The sequence below is a fragment of the Suricata suricatta genome, chromosome 10 (genome assembly GCF_006229205.1).
Source record: "Suricata suricatta isolate VVHF042 chromosome 10, meerkat_22Aug2017_6uvM2_HiC, whole genome shotgun sequence".
NCBI classification, from domain to species: domain Eukaryota; kingdom Metazoa; phylum Chordata; class Mammalia; order Carnivora; family Herpestidae; genus Suricata; species Suricata suricatta.
The window spans coordinates 126,991,901-127,006,800 of NC_043709.1; the positions used below are offsets into that span (position 1 = coordinate 126,991,901).

General features: G+C 37.0%; 1 protein-coding gene across 4 annotated transcripts in view; it reads left to right on the forward strand.

Moving 5' to 3' along the window:
- The window catches only part of UPF2 (UPF2 regulator of nonsense mediated mRNA decay), a 118,360-nt gene that overhangs the window by 30,393 nt on the left and 73,067 nt on the right, over positions 1–14,900 (forward strand). For all 4 annotated transcript variants that reach the window (XM_029953308.1, XM_029953307.1, XM_029953310.1 and 1 more), the window contains exons 6-7: positions 8,183–8,332; positions 10,090–10,193. In XM_029953308.1, the coding sequence (XP_029809168.1) occupies positions 8,183–8,332; positions 10,090–10,193 (254 nt within the window). The remainder of the gene's footprint in view (positions 1–8,182; positions 8,333–10,089; positions 10,194–14,900) is intronic.

Sequence of the window (14,900 nt, forward strand, 5' to 3'; positions counted from 1 at the left end):
CTTTAGCGCCTGTCAACTACCAGTTTGCATTCTGTGTTTATGGATTTCTTTATTTTTAGTGGTTCATATAACTGGAATCACAATGTATGTATGATCTTTTGAGTCTGTATTCTTTTACTTATCCTGTTTTGGAGGTACATCACATTGTGCATTTATAAATACTCCATTCTTATTTATGAATGAGTTATATTTCATTTTGGGTGTATATCACAAATTATTTTTCCATTTGTACATTGGTGGACTTTTGAGCTGTTTTCCATATTTTGGCTACTGCAACTTGTGCTGCTATGTTTGATTCCTACTTTGAATTTGTTGAGTATACACCTAGCAATTTTACAGGGTTATGTGGTAATTCTGCCTTTTAAATGTTTATTTAATTTTTTTGAGCACGAGAGACAAGAGTGTGAGCTGGGGAAGGGCAGAGACGGAGACACAGAATCCAAAGCAGGTTCCAAGTTCTGAGCTCTCAGCACAGAGCACGACTTGGGGCTCGAACCCACGAACTATGAGATCACAACCTGAGCCAAAGTCAGATCCTTAACCAACTAAGCCACCTAATATTCATTTATTTTAGAGAAGAGAGAAAGAGAGTGTGTGTGCACATGTGTGAGTAGGGGAGAGGCAGAGATAGAGGAAGACCAAGTACACCAAGCAGGCTCTGCACTGAGTGCAAATCCCAACATGGGCTCAAGCTTATGAACTGCGAGATCACAGCCTGAGCTGAGAATAGAAGTCGGATGCTCAACAAACTGAGAAACCCAGGCAACCCCGTTTTGTTTTGTTTTGTTTTGTTTTGTTTTGTTTCCAACTTAGGTGCAGTTGACATATAATGTTATATTAGTTTCAGATGTACAACATTGTGGTTAGATATTTTTGTCTGTTGTATAGCACTCACCACTGTAAGTGTAATTACCATCTGTCCCCATACAATGTTATTACGACAGCTATTGAATGGCAGAAGATACTAGGAAATGATAATTCGATAAGGGGTTAATATTCCAAAAAGTATAAAGAACTCAACTACTCAACTACAACTCAACATCAGAAAACCAAATAACTTGATTAAAAAATGGGCAGAGGATATGAATACACATTTTTCAAAGAAAGCATACAGATGGCCAATAGATAAATGAAAAATGCTCAATACCACTACTCATCAGGGACATGCAAATCAAAACCATAGTGAGATATCACCTCCCACTAGTTAGAGTGGCTACTATCAAAAAGGCAAATAACGGGTGTTGGTGACGAAGTGGAGAAAAGAGAACCTTTGTACTCTGCTGGTAGGAGTATGAATTGGTACAGCAACTATACAAAACTTTAAAAAATTAAAAATGGGAATACTATACAATCCACGATTTCTACTATTGGGTATATACCCAAGGGAAACAAAAATACAAATTTGAAAGGATATATGCACCCTCTTTTTTGCAGTACTATTTATAATAACCAAAATGTGGAAGCAAACTTAAGTGTCCATCGATAGATAAATAAAGAAGATGTGGTATAGATATATATATATAAATATAAAGTAAAATGTTAGTCATAAGAAAGAATAAAATATTGTTATTTGCAATAACTTGGATGGACCTAGAGGGTGTCATGTTAAGTAAAATAAGTCCGACAACGGCAAATACCATATGATTTCACTTACATGTGGAATCTGAAAAATAAAACAAGACAAAAAGACAAAAACCAGAAACATTTATTAGTATACCCAAGAAATGGTGGTTGGCATAATAGCGGTGGGGTGCAGAGGATGGATGAAACAGGTGAAGAGGATTAAGAGAGAGAAACTTCAGTGTTTAAATTTTAGAACTCCCAAACTCTGTTCCACAGTGGCTGAACCATTTTACCATTCCTACCAGCCTACAAGGGTTCCCGTTTCTCTACATCCTTGTCACCCCCTTTATTGTATGATTTTCTTTTTGATTGTAGCCATCCTAGTGGGTATGCAATGGTATTGTGGTTTTGATTACATTTTCCTAATGACTAGTGATGTTGAATATCTTTTCATGTGCTTTATGGCCATTTGTCTTCATTGAGGAAATGTCTATTTAAGTCATTTGTCCATTTTTTAAATGTTTATTTTTTTTTTTAGAGAGAGTGAGAGCACACAAGCAGGGGAGAGGCAAGGAGAGAGGGAGAACCCAACCAGTGATGGCACAAAGCCTGACATGGGGCTCGAGCTCTGTAACTGTGAGATCATGACCTGAGCTGAAACCAGGAGTTGGACACCCAACTGACTGGGCCGCCCAGGCTACCCACCTTTGTCCATTTTTTAATTGAGTTGTCTTTTTGTTAGTATTTTTAAAATATTCTGGATTGTAGACCCTTATCATATTTACAGATATTTTTTCTATTCTCAATACAGTCTTTTTACTTTCTTGATAATGTCCTTTGATGCATAAAATCTGTTTTTTAAATATTAAACTTCATTTTTAAATTTAATGGGTTTTTTTCTAAATTTTTAAAAATGTTTTATTTATTTTTGAGAGTGAGACAGTATGAGCAGGGAAGGGGTAGACAGAGAGGGAGACACAGAGTCTGAAGCAGTCTTTAGGCTCTGAGCTGTCAGCACAGAGGCCAGTGTGGGGCTCGAACTCACAAACTTTGAGATCATGACCTGAGCCGAAGTCAGATGCTTAACAGACAGCCACCTAGGCACCCCTTGACTTCATATTTTAGAGCTGTGTTAGGTTAACAGCAAAATTGAGCAGGAGGTACACAGTTCCCATATCCTGCCTGACAACCCCCCCTCCAATTGCATAGCCTCCCTCACGGCAACATCCCCACCATAGTGGTGAGTGTGTTACAGCTAACACATGTAATAACTATCACTGTCCTCAGACACAAAAGTTTTTAACTAAAAAATTTTTTCAAGGGTTAGTTTTGTTCTTTTTTTTCTGTATGTAACATATATATTAAATGGGGGATGGATGGTGTTGGTTAGAATATTGATTGGAAGAAGAATAGTAAAACCATTTCTTTTTTTTTTAATGTTTTATTTATTTTTGAGACAGAGCATGAGCGGGGAAGGTCAGAGAAACAGGGAGACACAGAATCGGAAGCAGGCTCCAGGCTCTGAGCTGTCAGCATAGAGCCCAACGCGGGGCTTGAACCCACGAATGTGAGATCATGACCTGAGCTGAAGTCGGAGGCTTAACTGACTGAGCCACTCAGGCGCCCCAAACCATTTCTTTTTATAACGTTCTTCAGAATCTAAGTTAAATACACGGAACATGAAAATTAGGCTATTGTGAAAAAGGTAGTTGGGGTTGTCCTGTGGAGAGAACACCTTACAGGTAGCCCTTGTGGTACTGAAAATAAAAAAACCTCTTGGTTGATCTCAAAGATGCTCTTACCTTAAGGTAAATTTTCCTTTATATTTTATGAAGAGTAGTATTGAAATATGACAAAAGTTATAGGGAAGATATGTAATAATGCTCATTTTAAATACCTCCTACCCAGTTTTGTCAGTTAAAATTTTTCAGAAGGCATCTCCTCTTTTATACAGTTGAAGCCCCTAGTGATGAGTAATTTCTAAAATATTAGTCACCTCACTATTTCTTACAGTTTTAAGGATTTGAAAAATTTGTGTGATTTCTGCCATGGTATAAGTTTTTCATATCATCGTACAAGGTTGACTTACTTGAAGGTTCTGATATTTGTTTCTCTTTGAGGAGTGGGTGTCAGGTCTCATCCTCTCATGTGAGATAATGTACTGAATACCATGGGCGAGACAGACCTGAACACAGGGCCTGTGGTCTTAACAGTCACATTAGTGGGGAGCCGCCAGGGCTCAAAGAATTCCAGTGTGAAGGAGGGTAGGAGTGGGGCCTTAGGAAGAGCACTAAGAATTGTGGCAGTTAAGACAGTGGAGGCAGTAACCATGGTTGGAGATCAGAAAAAACTCTGTGCAAGAAATGGACCCTTGTGACAGACTTTGAAGTTTGGCTTGGATTTTGACAAGAGACATTGGGGTAGACCTTCCAAGTAGAGAGAAGGGCATGAAAAAGACACTGAAGTCAGAAATGATCAAGTATATTTGGAGAGGAAGTAAAGATCAAATAATTCACTTTGCCTTTTTAGAAGACATTATAAATAGGAGAGTAGGGGGAAATTGGTTTGGACGATCTTGCTGTAGACAGTGAATGCCATTTAATTGAAGTTTATATAACATAGATGCATAGATGTGATCAATAAGCAGCTTGTTGTTAGTCTGTTTTGTTATTTTCTGTTAAAGTTTACTCTGTCAGTGGCATAGAGGTTAAATGACTGGAAAAAGAGTATGGACCGACTAGATTTCTGTTCTAGTAATGTAAGAAAGAGGTCTGTCAGAGAAATAGTAACAAGAATGAAATGAAGGGGATGTGGTCTCACATACAGGTATAATCATGATGAATAGATCAAATTAGGTGACTAAATAGTTGAACTTCAAAAGAAAGAAAATACCCTTGTATTTGGTAAAGGTATTTTGTGGATAAAAAATTATAGGGCAGTTTCCACCAGTAACTGGTTTGAACTCAAGGAGTCTCTCTTTGCCCTTTATTCTTAGCAGCATGATAGAAAATTAATCTTCCAAACTGTACCACCCCTGAAATCTCTAGCTTCAATATTTCTCTGTCCTTGCAGCTTCCTTTCTCGGGTCCCCTCACTGCCCCTCTTACTCTGCTTTGAGACCTCTAGTCCATTGCATGGCTCCCTAATTTTTCTTTTTTTCCCCTTCCATTAGTCTCCGCCTGCTTTCACATACCTTCTTTTCTAGATTGCATTCTGGTATACATCTTTAGTATTTCTCTTGTACATTCTTTCTCTTTTTGTCTTTAGTTCACATATGCCTGTCATGTTTAGCCTTGGCTGAACTCAGTCATCCACCATATTGGTTTCTGTATCCAAACTGCCGAGCTCTCCTAGATCTAGAAGGTCAGTTAGATAGCTTGAGAACTTGATAAATTCATGGTCGCCAACCTCAGCCAGGTCCCCAACAGTGCATCGAAACTTGACAGCGTCTTTGACCTCAGTTCACTCTCCCACACTCCATAATACATTTTCATTTTTTCTCCAGTTTTCATTCGGGTTCCCTCTTTAGCAGGGGAGGATGTGTGATCTAGTACTTCATAGAGAAGATAGAAGCCATCACATAGAACTCCCTCAACAGTGTGCCCCTTCTGATTTATAAATTTGCCTGTCTTAGGGCTTATAGAATGGTTCTTCCCTGGGTGATAAGGTGAACTTTTTATGCCTTCTATTAAAGGTCAGTTCATCTTACTGCTCGGAATCTTGGCTCCCTCTTTCTTCCATCCCTTTTTGATCTCTTTGGTATCAAACTCTCTGTGTCTATCTCCTTTTCTCTACTGGATCCTTAAACTCTGTATCCAAATATATTCTTATCTTTAAAAAACAAAACAGATCAAAATAAGTTGTGAATACTCTGATATGTCCTGGGCCTCCCATTTCTTTCCATCTACCTTTTTTTTTAAGCAGTCCGCTTGAAAGAATTGGCTGTAGGCAGATTCTTCACTTTCTTACTTCCTCCTCCTTTAGTCTGCTCCAGTCTGGCTTCAACCTATCCTCTCCCCTGAAACTGTTTCCCAAAGTTACTGATCAGCTTCATGTTGCTGCACCTCATGAGCAGTTTCCAGTCTTTGTCTCATTTGATTTCTCAAACCACGCAACACAGTTTACTATTTGCTTTGTGGGACATTTCCCTTCCAAGGCTTCTGTGGTGCTCACCCTTCCTGGCTTTTCTTTCTGTTTATCTTCAGCTTCCACTTTCATTTTTCCTTTTAAGTGTCAGTGTTTTTCAGGGTCAGAGAGAAGAGGAGAGAGCTGTCACTTTAGTGATCAAGTGTAGTTAATTAAACCTTTTAAATGTATCTCAGATTGGTTTTATCCTTACAGCTACTGTTCTAACCTCATGGACTGTCACCTCTGAACCTGGACACTCTTGGATACTTCCTCCCTGGCTGCCCTGGATATGCTTTTGCTGCCTTTTATACATTCTAAAAAATTATTTTTGTTCTCATATCCTCTAATGGCTTTGCATTGATTTGGAATATAATATAAACTTATAACATTGTCTCTTAAGCCATGCATAGTTTGGTTTAGGTCTTCCTTTCCAATATCCGAAACCATGTTATGCTACTTTTTTCTTCTTTTCAGTGTCTGCAATAGGCCATTCCTCTTGCTTCATGGCCTTCATTCATTGTTCTCTTTTCTGCTTGGGGTCCTCTACACCCCATATTCCTCAGACTCTCTCATGTAAATTAGTTTAATTTCCTTGGATAGATTGTACATTTTTTTTAATGTTTATTTATTTTTGAGACAGGGAGAGACAGTGTGAGCAGGGGAGGGTCAGAGAGGGAGGTAGACACAGAATCCAAAACAGGCTCCAGGCTCTGAGCTGTCAGCACAGAGCCCGATGTGGAACTCGGAGAACTCATGAGCTATGAGATCATGACCTGAGCTGAAGTTGGACGCCCAACTGACTGAGTCACCCAGGTGCCCCACATTGTACATTTCTTGAGAGCAGGGGTCACATTTTAAGTTTTTTTGACTGTTCAGCAGCTTGGCATAGTTTTGATTACATAGTAGCTGATCAGCTGGCTTTTGATAGACAGATGTTAGAGGACACTGGGGAGTGAGTGAGTGTCTGCTCCATATGGCAGGGTTTTCGTCTGGGACACAGTTGTAGCCTTGTTTAGAACAGTAGTTCGCATGTAGTAGGAATTTAAGTGTTAGTTGAATGAAAAGATTAATGAATGAGAAAATAGTCTGTTTCCAATAGAGGCAGCAAAACCAGTCCTTACTAGCTTGAGCTTTGGTTCTTCCAAGTATTGTGTGGTGTCATGTGTCAGTAAAGCATTTCTGCTTTCAATGCAGAAATTACAAGATTAGAGACTATAAGAGAAGATGAAGCTGAGAAATATAATAATTTTGTTAGTTAACACTATAAGTCTACCACTCTTGAGCTTAAAGTCTTGAATTCAGGATTTTTTTGTTTTTTAATTTATGAAAATGTTCAAACACAAAAGCAAGGCCAATGTGGTAAACTGGCAGTTACCTATCACCAGGAAACAGTGATCAACGTTATGGTTCTCTTGTTGAAATTGGGTTTAGTTCCTCTTTCTTTTATCTTTTTTATTTAGCCTTATTACCAGCTGCTTGCCATTTTCCTTGTTTCCTTTAACCCCTGACATCTAGCTCATAAGGATGTTTTCCTGCTTGGTCTTTTTACATCTAGTCTTTCCTTTCTTTCTGATTTATCTTGTATATTGTTGGTAAGTTAATTTTCACATCATTTTACATTTAATTTTTTTTAATGTTTATTTTTGAGAGAGAGAGAGAGAGAGAGAGAGAGAGAGAGAGCGCGCGAGAGAGAGCGCAAGCAAGGGAAGGGCAGAAAGTGAGGGAGACACAGAATCTGAAGCAGGCTCCAGGCTATGAGCTGTCAGCACATGAGCTGTGGGGCTCGAACTCACAAACTGTGAGATCACAATCTGAGCCAAAGTCAGACACTTAACCAACTGAGCTTCCCAGATGTCCCTTCACATCACCTCACATTTGTATGTTATCTCCTGGGGGTGCCTAGGTGACTTAATCTGTAGAGTGTCTGACTTTGGCTCAGGTCATGATCTCATCGTTTGTGAGTTTGAGCCCCACATTGGGCTCGCTGCTATCAGCACAGAGCCAGCTTTGGATCCTTTGCCCCCCCGCCTCTCTCCCACTTAACTCTTATAAAAATAAACATTAACATTTTTAAAAAATGTTACTCCTGCTCATGACTGAGTAAAGCTCGTACTACGTAAAAGAGAAAGTCTGAATTTGTCATGGTGAAGTTTGGGACCCACCTTAATCAGAGTCTACTTTATCTAATCAACTTTATTTTCTTCTCATCTTTACCACAATTCTTCATGCCATGTGTGTCTCCTTTCATCCATCCATCCATTCCTTTAGTATATAGATGGCATATTGAATCAGAGAAGTTACGATTTTTGTTTTCAATGAGTGTACTACATTTTACAAAATCTGAGTATATTAAATATACACTCAGATTTATTACCAGTTATATATGTAGGTTCTAAAATGATGCCGATTGTATGAATCCTTACCTGTTTTTTGTGTCAGGATTTCAATACAACTTTTAATTCAGAGATACTGATTCTTTGTTTTCAAATAGAGGCAAAAGAATCTAAAGATAATAAAGAGGTATCGAATCCTGATGATTTGGAGCTTGAGTTGGAGAACCTAGAAATTAATGATGATACCTTGGAGTTAGAGGGTGGGGATGAAGCTGAGGATCTTACAAAGAAACTTCTTGATGAGCAAGGTAAGTGCTATATTGCTAACAATTTAATTAAAAAATTATTTTAATGCTTATTTTATTTTTGAGAGAGACCGCATGAGCAGGTGAAGGGCAGAGAGAGAGGGAGACACAGAATTTGAAGCAGGCTCCAGGCTCTGAGCTGTCAGAACTGAGCCTGACCTGGGGCTTGAATTCACAAGCCACAAGATCATGACCTGAGCTGAAGTCAGACACTTAACCAACTGAGTGTCCAGGCACCTTGCTAATGATTTAATTTTTAATTAATTTTTATACACAGAATTCTTGCTTAAGAATATACATCTTTACTCTTAAATTACCTGTTTTTCTTATTATTTCTAGGCCATCACTTTTTTGGAATTTGATTTAGAACAAATACCACATATCCCATATTATGTGATTACATGCTTTTGTGATCATCTACATTCTAAATATCTTAATAGATATTTCTTACACTTCTTTACTGCTTGCTAGTTTGTCCTGAATTGAATTTACTCCAGTTTACTCCAATTCTGAAAGAATTATTATGTTATAGTCATAACATAAAGATATTTGAAAGTTATTCTAAAATGGTAGAGTTACAAAAAGACAACTAGTATATTAGTTTATCTGTTATATTTTTATCTGTCTTTATAATTGAGTAATGTTTGTATTTAATAGTAAAAATGTTATATTGTTAATTGTTTCCTGAATATTTCCTATTGAGTTTCTTTATTAGGACATTTTTAATTGAAGTATAACTAATATAACGTGTTATATCAGTTTCAGGTATATACTGTAATGATTCAGTGATTCTGTATATTACTCAGTGTTCATCACAATAAATGTACTGTTAATCCCCTTTATCTGTTTCATTTGCCTCCTCATCTACCTCCCTTCTGGCAACCACTAGACAACAATTCTCTGTATTTGGGAGTCTTTTTGTTGTTTGTCTCTCATTTGTTTTGTTTCTTAAATTCTACATATGCTTAAAATCCCATGGTGTTTGTCTTTCTCTGTCTTATTTCATTTAGCATAATACTCTCTGGGTCCATCCATGTTGCACGTGGCAAGATCTCATTCTTTTTTATGGCTGATAATATTCCATGTTATATGTGTCCATATCTTCTTTATCCATTTATTAGTTAGGATTTTTTCTATTAGAAGGATACATTCTCTCAGTATTGCATATTTCTGTACTGGCTTCATTGTTTGCTCCTGCTGCTTTTCCTTTTAGCATGCCCTGAAGGGGGAGGGTGGGCATGGCTGGAGGCTGCTCTGGGTCCAAATCCTACGCCCTAAGGTTCTCCTTTCTCACTGTCTGTACATAAGCGTCATGGATGGTTTTGGCTCTGTGTCATGGTTGCCTGTGGCTGAGAGGAAGGTGGTGAGCTGTGCTTTGACAGCACCCTTCCTGATCACAATCCCGTGGGTTGCCTTCAAAGGCAAGCAGGTGATGGGAGTGCTTTTACTTGATATGGGGAAGTGCTCAGCAGATGAAAGTAACAAAGTGACTGTAAAACTGCAGGCAGTTTAAGTTTTTGTGTCTGTTGCAGAAGTTTGCCTTTTCATATTCAATATCTGAAAGACTGTAGTGACTTTGGGTGATGATTCTAGAGATATCCAAACTTTAGATTAATAGTTCAGAAAAGGCTTTATTTTTTTCAGAAAGTAAGAAAAGCTCTAGATTATCTGTTTCCCAAATAACTTATAATTGAGTGTTTATATTCTTAGATTTTCTGTATGTATTTTTTTAACCTATTTAAAAACTAATTTTGTATTAGAACAAGAGGATGAAGAAGCCAGCACTGGATCTCATCTCAAGCTCATAGTAGATGCATTCCTCCAGCAGTTGCCCAACTGTGTCAACCGAGATTTGATAGACAAGGTATAATTGTCTGTTTAACTGTATGCAAACACATAAACCTTGTAGGATAGCTGTAATTAGGAATGTCTATGGGTTTTGGACTATTTTAGCCATAGAGTGAACTATTTCTTCATGTAGAATCTTACATGGGAATGCAAAATAAACATAGAAGATTGGAGCCAATTTGTAAATGTTCTATTTTAGTTTAGAACTGTTTGTTATAGTCTGGAACGGTGTCTAGAATTCTGATGGTCTGACACTTCTCCCTTTTACATAGGGATCCCAGAGTTTGGAAAATAATGGTGTTAGACCAGAAGTTCTTAAAGTATGCTTTGTCAGTTCCTGGAGTCTTCTGAGGTGCTTTCATGGGGCTTATAAAGTTAAAACTCTTTTCATACTAATACTACAGTTCTATCCCCCACCTTTCCATTGTTTTTTACATTTACAGAAGCAGGTGGCAGTTTGGCATGAACGGGTGCAGTGGTAGCAAACCGTAGCCTTTATATTCTTCACTGCCATGAATTAAAAAGAGAGTGCTACTTTCACTTTAGAATCTCCTTGATGACTCCATCAAAATGATTTTATTTCATTTCAACCTTTGAGCACACATCCTTTTAATCTGAGAAAATGGGAATGGCATGTAAGGTACTTCTGCTGTCTCAAGGTTGTCTTAAGAAAAACCACTTGTGTGATAGTTGGAGATGCAATCTTAAGTATTCACTTTTTTCATGGAATACCCTGTTTACTTGGAAGAAGTATTTGAATAACCACTAGGCAAACTGTGGTTATTCCCCTTAGGTATTTAGCAGACCATTTTCTAACACGAACAAGGTGCACCTCTTCAAGGAAAACAACGAAGTATTAGCAGTGAACAAATTTGAGTTTTCAGTAAAAATTAGAATTTTGGAAAGCTTAATGTTGACCACCATAAGCTTGATACCTTCCTGGTTCTTTTCTGCAGAGACCTTATGGCAGTGATATTAAATAATATAATCTTAAAATATCGTGTATGTTTATTGAAGATCTGCACAGCTCAGTGAACCATTGTTCTCAGTGACCCCTACACAGTGTTAACAGAATCTTGCTTGAGTATTAAAGATGCATTCAAAAGTGCAAGACAGACCAGTGGATTTTAATATAACATGAATGAAAAATTGATTTCACTGGTTTCAGCTCCACATTGTAGCTGGCCCTTAAGAAACTGCCACTTGTGAAGTTTTGGTATAGTATCTACAATTACTAAGAAGTATATTAAAATACACCTCCCTTGTCCAGCCATGTATATGTGTGAAGCTGGATTTTCTTCATTTACTTCATCCAAAAAAAACCCACATCACAACAGATTGATTGCATAAATAGACATGAAAATCTAGCTAACTTCTAAAAAGGTACTACTGTTGTCACTAAATTTTTTTTCGTCTTGGAAAGTATATAGTTATTTCCAACAAGAGTAACAACTGATAGGTTTATTGGTATTTTAATGTGAATTAATGTTTTAAAAGTGTTTCAGTTTTAATTTCTAATCCAATAAATGATGATAAATGTAACCCATATAAACAAAAAATTTTTTAGGTTCTTAATTTTTGAGAGTATAAAGTAAAAGGCTCTTGAGGCCAAAGGTTAAATTGTTGCTTTAAGCCATTTTGGGGGGGTCAATGTATAATATAATCATTTATCCCCCCCCCCCCCCAAACGTTTTGATGATCTCCTAAGAAAAGTATAGATAGGAGTTAGGTTATTTTTCAACTTTGAACGTATTTAGTCCTTCAAATAATTTACATGTATTTCAGTAACTATTCATGTAATCAAGCAGGCTTGAAAAACTGTTTCCAAATTGGCTTACTTCTTGGAGTGATTAGATCAATGTATAGCTTTCAAAAACTTAAGTGTGTTTGAAATATATATGATTGAATCTTGCCCCTGCCAAATGTTCATATATTCATTCATATGACATAAACAGGATGAAAGAGAGATCTTGATACTCCTGCTCTCCCCTTGTGCTCCATTTTGAGTATCATGAAAACTGGAGGTGGGAAGGGTCTCATGGGTTTTGTGTACTAGAAGTGTTCTTGTTCCGAGTGTGTGTTGGAAAGTATCCTGTAGTGCCCAGCTCAGTATTAAGAGCTATTGCCACTAATGACTGTTACTAAGTTGACTCTCAGAGTCAGGTGAAAAATAGGAGTCACTCTTCCCTGTTGGATCCCAGTGGGTTCCCCTGGGAGTTCGGTTCCTGATGAAAGGAATTTCTTCCGTATACATTCACAAAGGTCCAAGTGCCTTATGAAGGAGAGGGAAAAATCCAAGAATTGTTTCAGTTCAGTAACTATGTAACAATTTAGACATCAGAGTGAAGATTTATTTTAAGTAACTTTTTATGAGTAATGTCATTCATGGTACTGTTTATTTCTGCATATATTTGATGATTATAAGAATTTATTTTTACTGGGGTGCCTGGGTGGCTCAGTTCGGTTGAGCATCCGACTTTGGCTCAGGTCATGATCTCAACTGCTCGTGGGTAGGTTTAGGCTCTGTGATGACAGCTCACAGCCTGAAGCCTGCTTTGGATTCTGTTTCCCTTTCTGCCCTTCCCCCATTCGTTCGTGTATGCGTGCCTTCTCTCTCTCCCTCTCTCTCTCTCAATAATAAATAAATGTTAAAAAAAAGAATTTATTTTTACCTAATAAAGTAAGAAATGATTGGTGAATTGTCTTTCATTGACCTAAAATGTTTTGCAACAGTTTTCAGGATACTGCTCATTGAGTTGTCATTCAGCCGTTGTAACCCGCAGAGACAGATACCACCAGGGAGACTCCTTTGCTTCTTTTTCCCCAGGACTAGTTAAGTCCAGGAATTCCTATCCACAGGAAGCTTTTTTCTTTTTTAGTTTTCTGAAATTTATTAACTCTGGCAGTTTACCTACTAATGTCATCTTTTGTTTATTTTTTACATATATGTATTGAACCCCTATTGTGTGCCAAACATTGACATGCTTTATGGACTCCTAATCTATGGAGATTTTTGAACATTGTAGGTTTTCCCCCTAACAGACCTTTGATTATTGTGGTAGATGAAGTGAATATTGCCTTCTCTGTCTTCCCAAAATTTATTTAGACAAAATATACAAAGTACTCATGTATTTTTAGAGATAGTGTTCTAAAGTAGTTTTTGAAATACATTTTATTTTTCATGTTTTCTAATTTATGGTGAAACATTCCCATTATTAGGTATTTAAGATTTTTCTTAATATTTTCATGAATTTTGCATTGAGGTTGTTTTCCCCCATGTTTTTGTGAGAAATTTTCCAGCGTTAACCCATTTTATTTTTTGAGTATATGACATTGGGGTTTTTATTTATTAGGTCCAGAATTTTTCAATGTTTCATATGGGTAAATTGCTTGAAGGAAATGTATTATATATTTTTTCTCTTTGTTATATTTAGCTACAATCTTTAATGTTATAAAATGTAAGCTTTGATAACAATTATACTCTTTTTACAAACAGAAGGAAATTTTTATTTTTTTATTAAAGATTTAAAAAATATATTTATTTATTTATTTTGAGAGAGCAATCATGAGCAGGGAGGTGCAGGGAGAGAGCAGGGGAGACATTCCCCAGCAGGCTCCACACTGCCAGCATGGAGCTTGATGCAGGGCTTGAACTCAGTGAACACAAGCTTATGACCTGAGCTGAAACCAAGAATCAGATGCTTAACTGTACCTCCCAGGCACCCTGCAGAAGAAACATTTAAATTGATTTTACTCTCTTGACTAATGTTATAAAATTTTGATCTTGGGGAATACTTCCTGTGTGAATTAGTTTCCCAAGTTTGAATCTAATCAGTATCAGTTGTGCCATTTATTTCCTCAAAAGATTTAACCAAATTGGAGGTGTTACAGTGTATTCTGTCTATAGTGAAGAATAGAAATCCTTTATAGTTCAGGGAGCTCTGTGGATCCTCTATTTGCATCTGATAATCAAAAGATTATCAGATTAAAGATTGGGATTAATGATAAAATAATCATTACATTACATGTGAGCCTATGGAAAGACATTATTTGAGATCCTCAAAAGTATATTTAAAGGTAGTTTATTCCTATTTATTTTATTTATTTGAGAGAACAAGAGAGAGTGAGAGCATAGCAGGGGAGGGGGAGAGAGGGAGGGGAGAAAGAGCATCCTAAGTAGGTTCCATGCTGTCTGTAGAGATGGGGCTTGATATCATGAACTGTGAGATCATGACCTGACCTGAAATCAAGAGTCTGATGCTTAACCGACTGGGCCACACTAATGCCACTATTCTTTTGTAAATTATAACTTATTTTTCTTAAACCAAATATCAAATACAGTAAACTGAAAATCTTTTAACATTTGAAAAATATACATGTCTGTGTTTTAAAAATACCAATTACTCACTTTATGTTTTCCAGTGGCTTTTCAGAATGTTCACCTCTCCTAGCTTTCCTATTACACTTATATGTTAGTCATATTGATGAAATATTGAACACTTTTTTTTTTTCAACTGTAGCATAGGATGGTGGATTGCTACACTAAATAATAGTTGTATTTATTAGTAGTGGGCATTTATTACAATATTGTGATATGGTTTCTTCAGTTTTAAGTTGTAAAATCTGATTGTTGACAGCAAACTAAAATTTTTAGTCAGTGTTGAGGCACTTGTTCTTACATATTCCTGAGAATAATGTATGCCATTCTCTCATTTTCAGTTTT